The sequence below is a fragment of the Pelodiscus sinensis genome, chromosome 9, assembly GCF_049634645.1.
Source record: "Pelodiscus sinensis isolate JC-2024 chromosome 9, ASM4963464v1, whole genome shotgun sequence".
NCBI classification, from domain to species: Eukaryota; Metazoa; Chordata; order Testudines; family Trionychidae; genus Pelodiscus; species Pelodiscus sinensis.
The window spans coordinates 18,294,625-18,311,712 of NC_134719.1; the positions used below are offsets into that span (position 1 = coordinate 18,294,625).

The 17,088-nt window shown below is 41.2% G+C and overlaps 1 protein-coding gene across 6 annotated transcripts in view; it reads left to right on the forward strand.

Annotated features, from left to right (window-relative positions):
- The window catches only part of LEPR (leptin receptor), a 66,123-nt gene that overhangs the window by 2,176 nt on the left and 46,859 nt on the right, over nt 1-17,088 (forward strand). For 4 of the 6 annotated variants that reach the window (XM_075936173.1, XM_025185634.2, XM_006125028.4 and 1 more), the window contains exons 2-3: nt 12,287-12,332; nt 15,907-16,197. In XM_075936173.1, coding sequence (XP_075792288.1) covers nt 12,293-12,332; nt 15,907-16,197 — 331 coding nt within the window. In that variant the 5' untranslated portion in view covers nt 12,287-12,292. Of the gene's footprint in view, nt 1-11,692; nt 11,972-12,286; nt 12,333-15,906; nt 16,198-17,088 lie in introns of those variants that run through there. The other 2 variants (XM_006125027.4, XM_075936175.1) reach the window with 2 other exon arrangements.

The following is a 17,088-nucleotide window of genomic DNA, read 5'->3' on the forward strand; positions in this document are numbered from 1 at the left end:
TTGGATGATGAGCTTAGTGAGATTGAGAGGGGGGACATGCTTGCAGGCCAGAAAAAAGGACTTGGTAAAATTTCAGGACAGTGCCCCCCTCAAGCATGGATTGTAATTATATTTGATGAGTCCCCCTCCGGATTCCACTGTGGGATGGTAGGTGACAACAAGGGAAGTGACACTGAGGGGGAGTTTCTTTTTTCTGTATTGAAGCAGGTTCTCTCGGGATACTTGGGTGGCCGTTCTACGATTTTTAGTATAGCTAACTCTTCATTGCATCATGTGCAGTTGTACAAGACTAAAAAGGGTCAGTAACTGTACAGAAAGACCTTTCTCCTGTAAAAATAGACTGCGGGTATTTGGAAAGAAAAGTATGATAATATTTCTTCAGAAATAGGTTGGTCAGAAGTTACTCAGCTGGAGTGCGCCCTGGCTTTTTACATTTGTCAAAAATGACTGAATTTGTCTATCACATCTCAATTATGAATTTAGGCATTCCCATAAAAGTGACTTGATTTTTCAATAGTGAACAGCCTCATCTTCCAGAAAGTAAATATGAGTTGTGCTTGTTCAGCATCTTAATAAAATCAGACCACCTTTATGATGGTGCCTAAATTCATTTTTAGATTTTTTTAATTGTAGGCACCCAAATTAGAAAATGTATGTAGATGCAGTATGCCGGCAAAGAGAGCAATGAAGATAGTGCAACTCTTAAGATATATACATTCAGTTGTAACCTAAAAGTGACCTGTCAAATCAGATACAGAAATTAGCCAGAGAAAGAACATTTCTTGATCCATTGACCTCTTTTCCATTTAGTTTTCATGGGAAAAGTTTTGGGGAAAAATAGGTAAAGACTCATATGCAATTTAAAGATACACATTAAAAATATATGTAACTATTCCAATGAGAACTGCAATTTATACCTGTGGATTTTTTAAACTTGCTTATGCATTAGGTAGTACATCAGCCTTTCACAAAGACAGCATCTGTGTCTAGCTCCCCCCAAGCGCCCTTTCCCTTTCGGCTTAATGTCCAAGTCAGCAGAAAACAAGTTTCAATGAACATGCAGTAGACAGTTCATTAATCTCTGAATCATTGACACTATAGGAGCCATTATGGTCCATAATGACAAAACAGTACGTAATGTGAAATTTAATACGCTAATTACTGACAAGCACATTATAAATAACATTTATAATGAAAACACTGAGAAATCCTTAACTGCTACATGCAGCTATACAGGAAAGCTTTAAATGTCAATTTACAACAGCTTTGCATAGAATAAATTGAATGCATTCAATAGTGCAGAATAAAGTGCTTAAAGGAAACATTTTATGCCTGCAAAGAACAAGAGTTATAGTTTTCTCTAGTAAGCCTTTAAAATAACCAGCTTGTAAAACCTCAGTCATTTCAGTGAATTTGCATCATGAGCCTAAATAAACTGTGCAAAAATTCTTTTATCAAATTTTGGCATGGATTACAAGGAGTGCAATTTTAAACATAAAGGCTACGTCTACACTGGCCCCAAATTCCGGAAAAGGGATGCAAAGCAGGTAAGGCAGCATAGGGAAATCCGCGGGGGATTTAAATATCCCCCGCGGATTTAAATAAACATGTCCGCCGCTTTTTTTCCGGCTTGGGGAAAAGCCGGAAAAAAGCGTTTAGGCTGGCGCGATCCTCCGGAATAAAGCCCTTTTCCGGAGGATCTCTTATTCCTACACCTGTAGTTTTTCTTATGGAAACACCTGTAGGAATAAGAGATCCTCCGGAAAAGGGCTTTATTCTGGAGGATCGCGCCAGTCTAGACGTTTTTTTCCGGCTTTTCCCCAAGCCGGAAAAAAAGCGGCGGACATGTTTATTTAAATCCGCGGGGGAGGAGCTGTGTCTAGCACTAGTTGGAGCTCTCGTTGGCAGAGAGGTACTGGCATGAATGGAGGTAGCCTATTAATTTCTTGAGATTCAGAACTGAGGCACTTTGGTGAGGGAATGCGGGGTAATTGTTCCATTGGTGACTGTATAATACTTAATGTGGAGAACTGAAGGAGCTGGGTTTCATGGCTAAAATTTTGGCATAATCCATAAGAAAAACATTCACTAAAAATCAGTTTCACAGTTAATTTCCAAAACATTTCATTTGCTCAGAACATTCTATATGAAAATGAACAAATCTAATAAAAATCCAAGGGCCTGCTTTTGAGAGATGCTGACTGAGTACCCCCAGGTCTTGCTGAAGTTCAATGGAAGCTGCACATACTCAGCACCTTTGAAAATCAGGCCTGCCACTGGTATGCATAAGCATTATTTCTAGGATGTTCTATGTTTTTTTTAAAATCTCTTTAATATTTAAAAGCATTTATTTTATTTTTTGAAGGCAGTGGCTGCTGTGTGCTCACAATATTATGTTCCCGTTTCCCATTAACTAGCAGCTGTTAGCTTTTTTTGTAAGCAAATGCAAGAAACGGAGAAAACTGAAACATGATATTCAGGTAATTATGCTTTTGCAGTGATCCGTCCTCTGAGGTTCTTAGAGCTTCATCAATCTTTAGCCAGTTTAAATAGACCCCCCACAGGATGGCTGACAGATTTGTCAGGCCCCTGGGCAAGTTGGGGGAGTCCCGGGCTCTGCACCCAGAAGGGGTAGGGCCTCGGGCAGAAGTAGAGGACTGGGCTAATCTCCCATAGCTGGCCCTTAGAATCATAGAACCATAGAGTTGGAAGAGACCTTAGAAGGTCATCAAGTCCAGCCCCCTGCCTTAGGCAGGACCAATCCCAACTAAATCAACCCAGCCAGGGGTTTGTCAAGCCGAAACTTAAAAATCTCTAGGGATGGAGACTCCACTACCTCCCTAGGTAACCCATTCCAGTGCTTTACCACCCTCCTAATGAAATAGTTTTTTCTAATATCCAACCTGGACCTCTCTCGCCACATCTTGAGACTATTGTTCCTTGTTCTGCCATCCATCATTACTGTGAATAGCCTTTCTCCATCCGCTTTGGAACCTCCCTTCAGGAAGTTAAAGGCTGCTATCAAATCCCCCCTCACTCTTCTCTTCTGCAGACTATACAGACCCAACTCCCTCAGTCTCTCCTCGTAGGTCATATGCTCCAGCCCCCTGATCACTTCGGTTGCCCTCCACTGGACCCTCTCCAATGCGTCCACATCCTTTTTGTAGTGGGGGGACCCAGAACTGGACATAATACTCCAGATGTGGCCTCACGAGAGCCGAATAAAGGGGAATAATCACATCTCTGGATCTGGTGGCAGTGCTCCTCTTAATGCAACCTAATATGTCATTAGCCTTCTTGGCTACAAGGGCAAACTGTTGACTCATATCCAGCTTCTCATCCACTGTAACTCCCAGGTCCTTTTCTTCAGAACTACTACTTAGCCAGTCGGTCCCCAGCCTGTAACAATGCTTGGGATTCTTCCGTCCCAAGTGCCGGACTCTGCACTTGTCCTTGTTGACCCTCATCAGATTTCTTGTGGCCCAATCCTCCAATTTGTCTAAGTCACTCTGTACCCTATCTCTTCCCTAGAGCGTATCTATCTCTCCCTGGCTGTGTCCTGACTCGGGTTTTTTCGAAAAAAATAGCCTTTTTTCGAAAAAACCTCACCTGCGTCCAGACTCAAGCCGCGTTCTTTCGAAATTAAATCGAAAGAACGCGGCTTTTCTTTCGATGGCGGTAAACCTCATTTCACGAGGAAGAACGCCTTCTTTCGAAAGTTCCTCTTTCGAAAGAAGGCGTTCTTCAATGTAAATAGGGCTTCTTCGAAAGAGAGCATCCAGACTCACTGGATGCTTTCTTTCGAAAAAGCAAGCCGCTTTTTCGAAAGTTCAACGTGCAGTCTAGACGCTGTCTTTCGAAAGAGGCTTGCAGTCTAGACATAGTCCCTTTAGCTTAGTGTCATCTGCAAACTTGCTGAGGGTGCAATCCATCCCCTCATTCAGGTCATTAATAAAGATATTGAACAAAACTGGTCCTAGAACAGAACCTTGGGGCACTCTGCTAGAAACTGACCGCAATCCTGACATCGAGCCATTGATCACTACCCGCTGGGTCCGACCTTCTAGCCAGCTTTCTATCCATCTTACCGTCCATTTATCCAATCCACAATCCCTTAACTTGCTGGCAAGAATATTTTGGGAGACCGTATCAAAAGCCTTTCTAAAGTCAAGGTATATCACATCCACTGACTTTCCCATGTCTACAAAGCTAGTTACCTCCTCATAGAAGCTAATCAGATTGGTCAGGCACGACCTGCCCTTCGTGAATCCATGCTGACTATTCCTGATCACTTTCCCCTCTTCCAAGTGCCTCAAAATGGCTTCCTTAAGGATCCCTTCCATGATTTTTCTAGGGACTGAGGTAAGACTGACCGGCCTATAGTTCCCTGAATAGTCCTTCTTCCCTTTTTTGAAGATGGGCACTACATTTGCCTTTTTCCAATTATCCGGGATCTCTCCCAATCTCCATGACCCTTCAGTGCTGCCCAGAGTGCACCGGCCAGGCAGAGATTTAAAAAGGCTTGCGAGCTCCTGCCACTGTGGCAATAATAGCAGCCTTAAACTCATAACCAGTCAGTCCAATTACCAATAACAGCTAAAGTAACTCAGCCCTGTTCGTCTCAAGAATATGATATTTGTCACTTAATATTTTACTGAATAGGCTTTCTTGCTGTTGCATCCCTTATTTTTAAATTGCATGTTTAATGTATAAACTAAAAGAATTGTATGTTGATTTATCAAGGCAGCTGGGTAGGGGTGAGGGGAGAATCTAGAAGAAAAGTAACTTTTCAATTTGCTTCACTTGTGAAATACCGAGAACCATTTAGGCAGGAAAGTGTAAACCACCAGATGTTTCCAGCTGTTTTTCTGCTGTAAAACTGATGGGGCTGGGCCTGGAATCCCTTTCCCCTGCTAATCAACCTAGTGTATTATGTAATAAAGACTGTTTTGTAATTACCTGTCTTAGTTTCATCAGCCTCCACCTCTCCATTCTCATACTTGCTGCTATCACTAATCAAGGTAGGGAATTTCACATACAATTTGTTTTCAGTGTGTGTAAGATGGTGAAGTCCCGATCCTATAGTGCTAGGTGCTATTGCAATTATAAAACTCCTATCTGTGCATTGGAGTAGAAGAGCTGAACCTCCACCCAAGATGCCATGCTATAAGGACAGGTGACTGGAGGCTTATGTCCTTCCATTCTCACCACAACCAGTGCTGAAAGAATGTCAGACAACTTATATTCTCTTCCTGAATTGCATATGTGTGTATATACCTATCTGAGTGCTGTTACTGCATCTTGGTGGGTGGGGTAGCTAGCAAGTGGTTGATGTTGGGTTTGTAAACATTTTCTAAGCCAAGAACCTGGGCTTAGAAAAGTTGATTATTCTGCTCGTTTCTTTACTGTGGCAAGTCATAGAACATTGCACTTTATAAAGCCTGAATGCCAACTAATTTTTTTGGACATAGGCCAAGGCAGGAAAATTTCAGGTTGAAAAAGGATCGAAACAACAGGTAGTTAGAATAAGAATGCATACACCACCTCTGTGATAATACTCAGTACAGTTTCTGCAATATCTGGTGGTGCTTTAACTCTTGGAGATAAGTGACTTCTAGTATTTGTCCTTGCTATAATTGTTCACATCACGGAAGAACTGTAGAATCATAGAAGGTTAGGGAAGGAAGAGAACCTTAGGAGGTCATCTAATCCAACCCTCTGCTCAAAGTAGGACCAACACAACTAAATTATCCCTCCCAACCTGGCCTTGGTTCCACCAGCTCCCTAGGTGTAACCCATTGCAGTGCTTCACCTCCCTCCTAGTAAATAGTTTTTCCTAATAACCAACCTAGACTTCCCTCACTGCTACTTAAGACCAGGCTAGCTCCAACCTCTTTGGAACCTCCTCTCTCCTTTCAGGTAGTTGAAGGCTGCTATCAAATCTACCCTCACTCTTTTCTCTCTGAAGACTAAATAAGCCCAAATCCCTCAGCTTCTTTCCATAAGTCATGCATCCCAGCCCTCTAATCATTTTTGTTGCCTTTCACTGGATTTTCTCGAATTTGTCCACATCCTTTCTTTGATTTCACCCGGCTTTCTCTCCCCACCCCCACTGTGATTAGAATTATATACGAGACAATAAACAAGGGTGGGAAACCTCACGCTCAAGGGCCAGATGCGGCCCTGGCTTGCCTGAATACAGCCCCCAAGGCTCCACCTTGCCCCCCCCTGCATTGGGGAGCCTGTGATGGTGCTCCAGCCTCTGTGCTGCCCCACCATGAGACTGGAGAACACAAAATCTATTACGCTGGGCCCCCCAGGCTCTGGTGTTTGAGGGGAATATGAAGAGTGTCTTTCTGCTTCTCAGTTGGGCCCCACATCAGTGAGGGCTTTTTGTGTGTGGCCCCTGACTGATTTTTTCTGTGGGTCGGTGGTCCCTGACCCAAAAAAGGTTTCCCACCCCTGCAATAAAAAATACAACTTCGGGACTGTGGCATTAACCTAAAAATGCTCTTCATTTAGAAGTAAGGAAGCAACAAACCTACTTATCCCAGAGTGCTTATATTTTGCTTCCTATTTTCTGCAACTATTGTTAGAAGACTTGCATTTTCTCCCTTAACTCATTTTTTTTAAAGTCATTGTTCACACTTTGGTGGGGTAAAAGGCACTAAACTCAGAGCCCAATCCAACACAACAGGAGCAGCAGCTGCCACCTTACCCTAAGGGTGCCCCTCTATGAAGTCTCAAAGGGCTTAGTCCTGTTGGTGCTTTTTTCCTACCCTATATCAGAGCTGTGGAGAGGTTCAGTGAATGTGCAGATGACCTCTAACTTTGGTTTGCTTTACAAATGTGTATGGGACTGTTTTCCAGTTTCTGAATGTTATTGGAACAAAGATAAAAAGAAGCTGCCCCAACTAAATCCACATTAGACAGATGTGATGGCAGTAGGAAAAAACAAGCATTCTAAGGAACTCACTGTAGCAGTGACCTCATTTTCTATCCGGGGCATCTGTCCACTGGTGGTCATATTAATACCTGATGTCCAAGTTCTATTTGATTTATTACTACTTACTCACATGGAAGCAGTGACCAGAAATTCCTTTGCCATCTTCCTAACCAGACAAGTATGATACTTCTTCTTGGTTATAGATCTACTTGTAGGGACCACCTTCAGCCTCCTTAGGTTTTACAGTGAAAGCATTATGGAAGCTGCACCTAGTACATCAAGGTGTGGTCTATGTACTGACAAGGACAAATGAGAGTACATACCTCACTGATGCACCATGATCTACTTTGAAGTAGTACCATGAGAACTGAATTCAACCCAAAATAGTGGCACTGATCTTAAAGCCCTTTTATGGGATAGCTCTGGGTACGTCTACACTACAGTGCTAGTTCGAACTAACTTAGTTCGAATTAGTTAATTTGAACTAAGCTAGTTCGAACTAACGCATCTAGAACTAAAAACTAGTTCGAACTAGCGTTTTGCTAGTTCGAACTAGCAAGTCCACATTGAGTGGACTCTGAACAGGGCTTAAGGATGGCCGGAAGCAGTGCCGGCAGGGCATAAAAGGAGGACTTAGAGCATGGAGATGCTGTCTCAGGCTAGCCGAGGGCTGCGCTTAAAGGGTCCCGACGCCCACCCCGGACACACAGTTCTAAGGGGTGCCCCGCTTGCAAAGAAGTTTTGGCTTGGAGTGCCCTGAGTGCCCACACTGGACACATCACACCACTCGGCCATCAGCCCGGCTGCACTTGCCGCAGGCTGCCATCTGGGGAGAGGGAGTAATTGGGGGGCTGCAGGAGAGCTTCCACCCCCAGAAGCCCGCAGAGCCAGCCCAGTCCTCCCCATCGGGGGCTCGTACCCCATTCCTCCCTCACCTCCTTCCACTTACCCTTCCTTAGCCCCCCTTCTTATTGATGTACAAAATAAAGATAACGTTTCTTCCAACATTGACTCTGTCTTTATTGAAAAAAAACTGGGGGAGACTGGGAAAAGGAGGTGGGAGAGGGGAAGAGAAAGGCTGGGAGAAGGGAGGGCAACTAACATGATCAGGGGTTGGGAACAGGTCCCAGATGAAGAAAGGCTACAGAGACTGGGACTGTTCAGCTTAGAAAAGAGGAGACGGAGGGGGGACAGGATAGAGGTCTCTAAAAGCAGGGGTTGGGTGGAGAGGGTGCATTCAGAAAAGTTCTTCCTGAGTTCCCATAAAGAAGGACTAGAGGACACCAAAGGAAAGGAATGGGTAGCAGGCTTCAAACTAGTAAGAGAAAGTTGTTGTTCTTGACAAAGCAAATAGTTAACCCGTGGAACTCCTTGCTGCAGGAGGCTGTGAAGGCTACAACTAGAACAGAGTTTAAAGGGAAGTGAGATCAAGTCATGGAGGTTGGGTCCATGGAGTCCTATTAGCCAGAGGGTAGGAGTGGTGTCCCTGCCCAAAGTTTGTGGAAGGCTGGAGAGGGATGGCACGAGACAAATGGCTTGGTCATTGTCTTTGGTCCATCCCCTCCAGGGTCCCTAGGGTTGGCCGCTGTTGGCAGACAGGCTACTGGGCTAGATGGACCTTTGGTCTGACCCAGGACGGCCATTGTAAGCTCAGGGCTCAGGGTCGGGGGTCTCAGAGGACCCCCTTGATTTTCATGCACACCTGGTCCTGGGTGGCCAGGCTGGCAGCTCTCCTGCCCTAGACGGCCACTTTCCTGTGCCTAGTGCGGAGATCGTGGACGAGGTCCACGATGTCCGCACTAGCCCAGGAAGGTGCCCGCCTCTTGCGGTCCAGGGCAAACTCCCGGGAGCCGCCAGCCTGGTCCCGGCAAGAGGGGGTGGGCTGGGGGGCATCGGATGGGTGGCTCTGTGCCGTGCCAGGTGCAGGGTCTGCTAGCTGGGTGCTGGCAGGCTTGCACCTGGCACGGGCACCGTAGCCAGCCCGTGCCCCTTTAAGGGGTCCGGGGCCGGGAGGGGGGCATAGAGTTTCCCTGGTGTTGGCCAGAGTGGCCACCAGGGAAACCTGGGGAGGGCTAGCCTCCCACTAGTTCGAACTAAAGGGCTACACAGCCCTTAGTTCAAACTAGCTAGTTCGAACTAGGCGTTAGTCCTCGTAAAATGAGGTTTACCTAGTTCGAACTAAGCGCTCCGCTAGTTCGATTCAAATTCGAACTAGCGGAGCGCTAGTGTAGCACCTATTAAAGTTAGTTCGAACTAACGTCCGTTAGTTCGAACTAACTTTGTAGTGTAGACATACCCTCCGATACTTAAGTCACAGTCTTTTCTCTATGGCAGTTATTGATGGGAACTCTGTGACTGACAGTTCTCAAGGGAAAGCTCTAAGGACTTGGGTTAAGACCTGTTCTCTTGGCTGTGGGATTTCCTTCCAGGCAATGAAGATATATGCCAGAGTCAAGGTGAGATAATTCTATAGCACAATTGTGATAATATCTAAAAAATATGGAGAGTAACAATAATCAGTGTACTTCAGTGCAGTACATGTCTGATTTCCTGGCTCCCCCCCGCAGCCCAACTGAGCTGCATGCCAGTTCCCGGGACCCCCTTGTACTCCAACTGAGCCGCCCACCGGCTCCTGTGCTGCTCCCTCCTCCCACAGCCCAACTGAACCATGCCTGGATCTGATTTCTGAAAGTATGTTTTCTGTGCATCAGGAGCTAAATTTTCACACTGAAAATCAGGTGGTCTACTAACCCTCATCTAGCACCACTCAGGTCCTGCGGATGCTGGACCAGGGAGGTTCAACCTATATAATCATTGTGTAATATTAGTAGTAGTCAGTGGTTCTGTCATGTAAAACATCACCTCCCAATTTTGTCTGTTAGAAATACAGAAAAGAATGGTTAATTTTCATTATAGGTCTATGGTAATTCTGGACACATTTAGAGCAAGAGCTGTAATTTGTTTATTACTTCCAGACTTCGTGTCCATCTATTACAGAATGGACTACTGGAGGGAGAAGTGTTGGTAGTTATGTGTTCTATGTTAATATGACTCTGTGTTAACTCTGACTGATATGGGATTTCCCCTATAGCTCTGCAGAGTAAACCCAGCTCAGCTGCTTATGGTTTGACAGATTAGAAAAACACTGCCAACCAGAAGAGTAAATCTTCATACTGAGTAGAGGCAGTGAAATAGTAAATCTAAGAGATCTTGGAATGTAGCCCAAAATGTACTTTAATTTTTCCTTTATCTAGTTTTAAATTGTACGTCTTTAGCTCTTGTCTGTATCTGCAAACCATAACTCTATGTAATACAGTATAGAAGAAATGCCCTTACTGGGAAGAGTACTGGCACCATAGCCTTAATGAAGGGAGATAATCCCGTTGACTTGTTCTGAATCTGTTGTGTTGGAGTTTACTTCTTTCGGGAATTTGATATTCCAAGTAAAATTAATTGGACTAAATCTTTTCAAAGTCAGCAGATGACCTGTCTGGGATGACTGACAAAGCCAGCGACTCATTTGTATCTGTAATTCAGTCTATAGAATTGAACTCCTGTTGAAGATTGAGGGTTTGTTGATTACATAGGATAAAAGGTTGGAAAAATATGCAAATGTGACATGTCTTTAAGTCTGTAACAGGTAGACAGGAGGTAGTAGCGGCTGCAGGAAGTTTTACCTAGAAGCTCCACAGTGAGGTCAAAGAAGACCAGTGCTAGCTTTAGCAATAATACTGGTTTCTTTATTATAATAAAGTTTTATGTTCCATATTGGGAGATAACTTTCTGTAGCATTGCTGCTATTTAGAATTCTTGTTTGAGTCCCAGACCTTTTGAGTATCCTTGCCAAGCAGTGCACTGGAGGTTTGTAGGAATTGGGAAGGAATTCTGCTCTCTTCTCTTCCCACATGCAGGTTCCCTCTCTTCAGGCCACAAATTTGGCAGCAGATTGGTTGCACTAGTCCCTGTGGTCGGTGCACTTCTCAGTATCCTGCTTTATGCAGGAAATGAATTACTAGTGGCTCCATGTAGTCATGGTTATAAGGCCCCTAGATAACGAGATCCCCTATGGGAGCCTTGTTTATGCCGTAAGCAACACCTGATGGCATGGGAAGGATTCAGATTCAGAATGAGGTTTTGCTCTGTAGTATATAGTGGTTATGGATGTCTTTGGGGACGTGCCCAAATCATGATTTCTGATCCTGGGTTTATAGATTCCATTGCAGGTAGGGTTCTCAGTCCAGTATGAGGGAAAGTATGATCAAGCACAGGAGGGTGAATTTTGTTGGGAGAAAATTCAGGACTGAATAGTAAACTTACTGAAAAATGCTTTTGATGAGCCACTGAAACTGTTCACCAATTCAGGCTGAATGTAGCAAGACACTGCAGCTGAAAGAAGCCTGGAAACAAGAAAGAATGGTTGAAGTTCATTTTGAAAATGACAAAATAAACCATTTTGAAATGATATTTGAAATGGGTTGTTGAATGCAATCTCTCTCTCTCTCTCTCTCTCTCTCTCTCTCCTTTCTGTTTCATTGAGAATCTCAATTTTAGTTTGAAACAAGCCCATTGCCTTCAGATTTTTTAGTTCAGTTGCTGAACTAAAAGGTCAATTATTAGCTCAGCCCTACAGACAAGTTGTATGAATGTAAAACTCAAAACCCAAGACCTCTGCTGAATAATTCATACCTCTGCAGATATTGTAGATACATTGATCATAATTACAAACATCTTTTGTAATTGGGTGTGAGTAGAATTTGAGAGACTACATGGCAAAAATCTGAAATTGTACTAAGCAATTATGTTTTAATTGTCGTGCTTAACTTTCCACTGTTTAAATGACTTCTTTCTGACTGAAAACGAATTACAGAAATCATGGGGATCAAACGTGTGCTGTATATTGGAAATTGCTATCTCTGTCATTTTAACTGTGCAGATTCACAATATCTTGAAGGGGAAGAATAGGAAATAATTTGCTTGTGAGTCAGGAAATGCATAAGGAATGAAGAGCGCTTCCTAAGTGTAATGGTGAGAGATTGCCTGTTTGATATTTAATCAATACTCTAAGCAGTGTTTCTTTTCTGCTGTGATGCTGTCTGTTCTGTCTTCCTTCCTGTAAAAGAGCAAACATCAAATTAATAAAGCACACCATTATTTTTAATTTTAAGAATTATACAGAGCCATGGTATGTTTAAGGAATCTATATTTTCATAGGTTAACAACATTTAAAGAATAGGCTTTTAAAGGATGCCAAGATCAAACAGAATAATAGATGTACTTCTGAAATGGAAACAATCTCTTCCATTGTTTCTTAATTTATTACATTTTGGTTGTTTTTTTCAGAACAAGATGTATTTGCATAAACTTTTGACTGTGTTTCTGCACTTGGGTAAGTTGTACTGAAAATGTGGGTTTTTCTGAACATATTCTGTAGCTATTGACTTTGACAAAGTAAAAACTTGATTCTGCAAGATGCTGAATGCCCTCATTTCCAATGGAAACATTTGATGCACAGTACCTTACAGACTGGACAATAACTTTCTGATGAAAATAACAATGCAAGTGATAGCTGATCAATATCTAATTAGCTAGTTTTGATAAAAAAATGATTGACAAACCTGCAACTGTAATACATTTATTATAGTTAGTCAAGAGAAACTAGTGCAGCTCCCATAACTAGCATTCATACAGATAAGAATTTTATGGGCAATCTGGACCCCGCTGAAGTCAGAACAGAACTCATATTGACTTCAATGGAGTGAGGCTTTCACATGAAGTTGGTTGGTTTGGTTTAGTGCAAAAACATATCCCCCTACTTCATATACAGAATCGTTGGAATGAGTGATCAGTTTATGGTAAATATAATAGCTCAAATATGAGGACTTCATTTTTCCTTTCTGATGTAGAAGAAATAAACAGAGTAGATTAAATCAGATGTGCATGAATTTTCTCATGCACATTAATATTGGTATATGCTGTAGAACAGATTTCATTTCACTTGTAACTTTAGTTTAGTTGGCAAATTGTCCTTTTAAATTTCCCAAGATGTTGATGAAAGATAAAGTAGATATTTAAATCCAATGCACTATGTTGTTTCAAAAGTTGTTTCTCTCCAATCTTTGCAGCAGGTTTTCTTAGGCTTTTTCATGTCTTTATTTGTTCAATATCAAATGGGTCATTACATTGTCCCAATTTAATTCATATCTTAAAATTACCTGCATTTATAGAAATGTCTTTTAATTGGGCAACTAGAGCGCTCAGGGGACTTGAATTGGGAGATAGAGTTGTTTGTCTCTAGTCACTGGTCAGCAGATTTCTACTTGTACTGTTGCTTCTTATACTAGACCTGTTCTCTAGATAAATTCCTATATCGGTGACAAGTGAATATTCTTACTGTCTACTGATTTATAGAAAAAAGCATGTGTTTATTGAGGAATATAAAATACACAAGCCTGTGCTCAGTAATACTATTACAATTTTATTGTAGCTTATTCATTTCATTTACCTTTCTTGAAAAGGTATTGTAGCAATGGCATGCACATTGATCTGATGGGATTTGGTTGGTTTGTCCTGTGAGATTCTGCAGTGTGATTTGTCCTTCAAAATTAATATATATCTATATCTATATCTATAAGACAAACTGAAATCCCCTTTCAGTGCCAGCTGTAAAATGGGCAGCATATTAGTTGTATATCCTGACCCGTAGATAGTCATGTCCCTCAATTTGTTTTTGCATCATGGATAATGCACTAATATTCTGTTCAGTTAACTGAATTTTCTACATGGAGTCAGGGAACTTAATGACACTGATGTTTGACAAGGCACAGACTCTGCCTTGTTAAACAAGAGAAAATACACACCATTATGGGTACTGCTGATCATAAAATATGTATATCCAAAGAAACTGAACACTTCAGATACTGATGTGAATAACATGAATTTACCTATCAGAGGGGTAGCCGTGCATCTGACGAAGTGGGTCTTTGCCCATGAAAGCTTGTGCTCCAATAAATCTTTTAGTCTATGAGATGCCACAGGACTCCTTGTCACTTTTGCATAAATTTACCTAGAAACCTATTTTTCACTTTGCAGTGGTTTACTATTCAGTTTATGTAAATATTCTAGCAGATTGTGCTTGTGAAGACAAAAGACAAATACTCTCTTGTTTTTGTTATTGTGGGATCCATTTACAAGATGTTTAGGCTCAAGACATTTTTATGTAATAAACTGTAAATATTTCCTGCATGTTACACTAAAAACAAGGATACCTGTAAGCCAGTTACATGAATTTCAATAACTAAAGCTTTTTTTAATTCAAAGAGGCATATTTATCTTTATCAGAAGTATTATTAGCAGACTTCAGTCTCTGATTTACCAACAGAAGCCATGTAATATAACAAATGTGTTCCTACATTATATACAGTTTTTATTTTCAAGGCATCTAACCTTAATAGAAAATACCACCTTTTACTAGATATTATTTTCTATAAAATCAGTCTTTTGGGACTGTTTATCTACTTGGCCATTTTTGTAAAACACATTAAACATGGATTTAACAATTGTAAATAGTGTCTTGTAAAATCACAAACAAGTGTATGGTGGCAGCATTTAAAAACTATTACAATGAACAAAACCTGAAAGAAAAGACATCTGATAATTTTAAATGAAATCTTGGCATCATTGAAGCCCCTTGACACAACTTTCAATTACTTCTGTGTAGCCAGGACAAGGCTGCCAACTGCAGAAAACTGTTTTTATGGAAAGTATAGAAAAGAATTATGGACAACCAAACTTTTTATGGACATTCTTATATAATGTAAAGATGGCTCAAAAGGACAAAACTGAATAGTAGGCTGTTGTGATGTATGAATAAACACATTGAAAAGTTATTATGCTAGTTTAACTTGCCTACTAGCCACATCAGCATCCTCCAAGTTCTGCAGTTTGTGATCAAACATCGCAACAGTCACACTGTCAAACTTTGTATTAATAATGTTTTTTGACAGCCAATAATCCTTCCTGCATAGGACTTGACAGTTTATATCTCTCTCTATATATTAAAAAAACCTTTTCCTACGGGATGACAAAGTGATGGCATCACGTCACTCTACGTCCCCAGGAGCCCTGACCACATGACAGCTCTGTGAAATGGGGAGACAGTATCTACATGATTTTACAGATTCTATGCACAGGTCCAATTTTCACACGTTTTTTATGGACTATCTGTGAATTTACTGCTGGCTGACAACCCTGATTCAGGATTTCACATATTATCACTGTAGGTTTTTACATTATTATAAACACTAGAATTTCTTTTGCATGTCTTTAGAAAATGCTACAAATAACATTTTTAATGCAGTTTCTGTACTCACATGATGATATTCGTTAGCAAGGACAAAATATTTCTACATATATTATTAGTTAACAGAGAGTTAAGCCACAATATTAAAATTCAGTTTATGAACACCCCAAAATTGGGCATATCCAGGTTCTAAAAATTTAGAAGATAGCTGCAAAATGTGGACCCAAGTCTGGATTTTCAGACCTCACAGTTTGTGTGTGTTCAGCTTTAGGGCTAAATTTTCTCCTAAATTGATGCATCACCTTTGACTTCAATCCCTGTTTAATGTGTTAATTCTAATTAATTTGCAGCAGTTTACACCAGGAGACAACTATAGATTTTTCTCGTGTTGGCCTATCTTTGTTTTTGTTTTTTTCTAATGTGATGTTATATGCAGTAATTATAAAAAATGAGCAAAGGTAACTTTATTCAGGTATGAGGCATATGGGTGAGATCTGGAAGCCTAATTGAATAAATCTATGCTAATTCAGAGGAGACTGGCACTTGGAGATTCTTGTCTAATATTTTTAAGCACCTTTGTTTCCTTGGAACAGCAGCTAGTTTATTTTCATAGTTGCAAGTAGCGTAACTCATTTTCTTCTTTATATCTTTGTATTTCCAGATTTTATTCAGCTGGCAGTTTCTCACTGTATGGTACATCAGATTCCAGCATCAAGCTTTATGTTCCCTTGCATGTCACCAAATGAGACTTCTGGGGTTGTGGAGAGCAGTCCTGGGTCACCTGGAGAGCATGGAACTGCTGAAACCAATTCTCTGGTGCAGGTGGCTGAAGAGAGTTTGCTCTGTTGCCTATGGAATGAAACACACTCAGATTGTTCTTTGTACACAGCAGGCATTGAAACAAAGACATTTATTTCCTCAGAAGTAAATATCTTAGCACCTCAGCAAACAAGTAGGTTTCTAGTGTAGCTCTTTAAAGTGAGTCAATAATGGACATTGTGTTTTCTTTGGGTTTTGAATATTTTCTTATTGTTATCACTTGTTTCCATTTGTGCCTGGATTGTACTGGTCACTGTACAAACTTAAATGAAGGCAAATTTCTTGCCCTGGAGAGAGTGAAGAGTGCCAAGTAGAAAGGCAGACAAAAGATAGAAGTGGTGAATGGTCACGTGTTGATGATATAAATCCATTTTGTTAGTCATATAGATGACTGTCCTCAGTTGTCCCTTACTTTTAGCACTTACTTACTAGTTGGCCAACTTCTTGTGAGTGTCATGATAGAACTGGGTCTGCAGAGGCATGCTGAATAAAATGTAGATAAGGACATAGACATTTTGAATGGATTTTTAGCTTGAGAAAGTGAATCTTGCCCTGCCTTCAGGTCCACGGTATGTTATCATCCACTGTGTCTATACTTGCATCCTGTCATTTGAAAGATGGTTGTTTATTCCTCTTGCCCTCGTGCACAATGTACGTAGTGGGAAAGGTAATGCTGAAAGTCCAATTGAGATAAGCAAGGTCAAGATTTTATCCTGTATTTTCAGCACTGCCTCTGATCAGGTCTTCTTTTCAAGAAATGGTCAGAATTATTGTATTGATTTCTAATGCTGCAAAGAGGTGTTGTTCCTGAATGGTAGCAAAAAGATTAAAAATAATATTAGAAACTTAACATGTCCATTCATCTCCTACCCCCCTGCTAAAAATTGTCACTAGCTGCACATTAGAAAATTTGTTTAAACTATTTTTTGTGATTATAATATGTTAATTTTATGTCCTGTTCTGTACATTCTTTGGAGTAAGAGGCTACCTGGCGGATCATTAATTTTTAAATGCAGTATTTAAC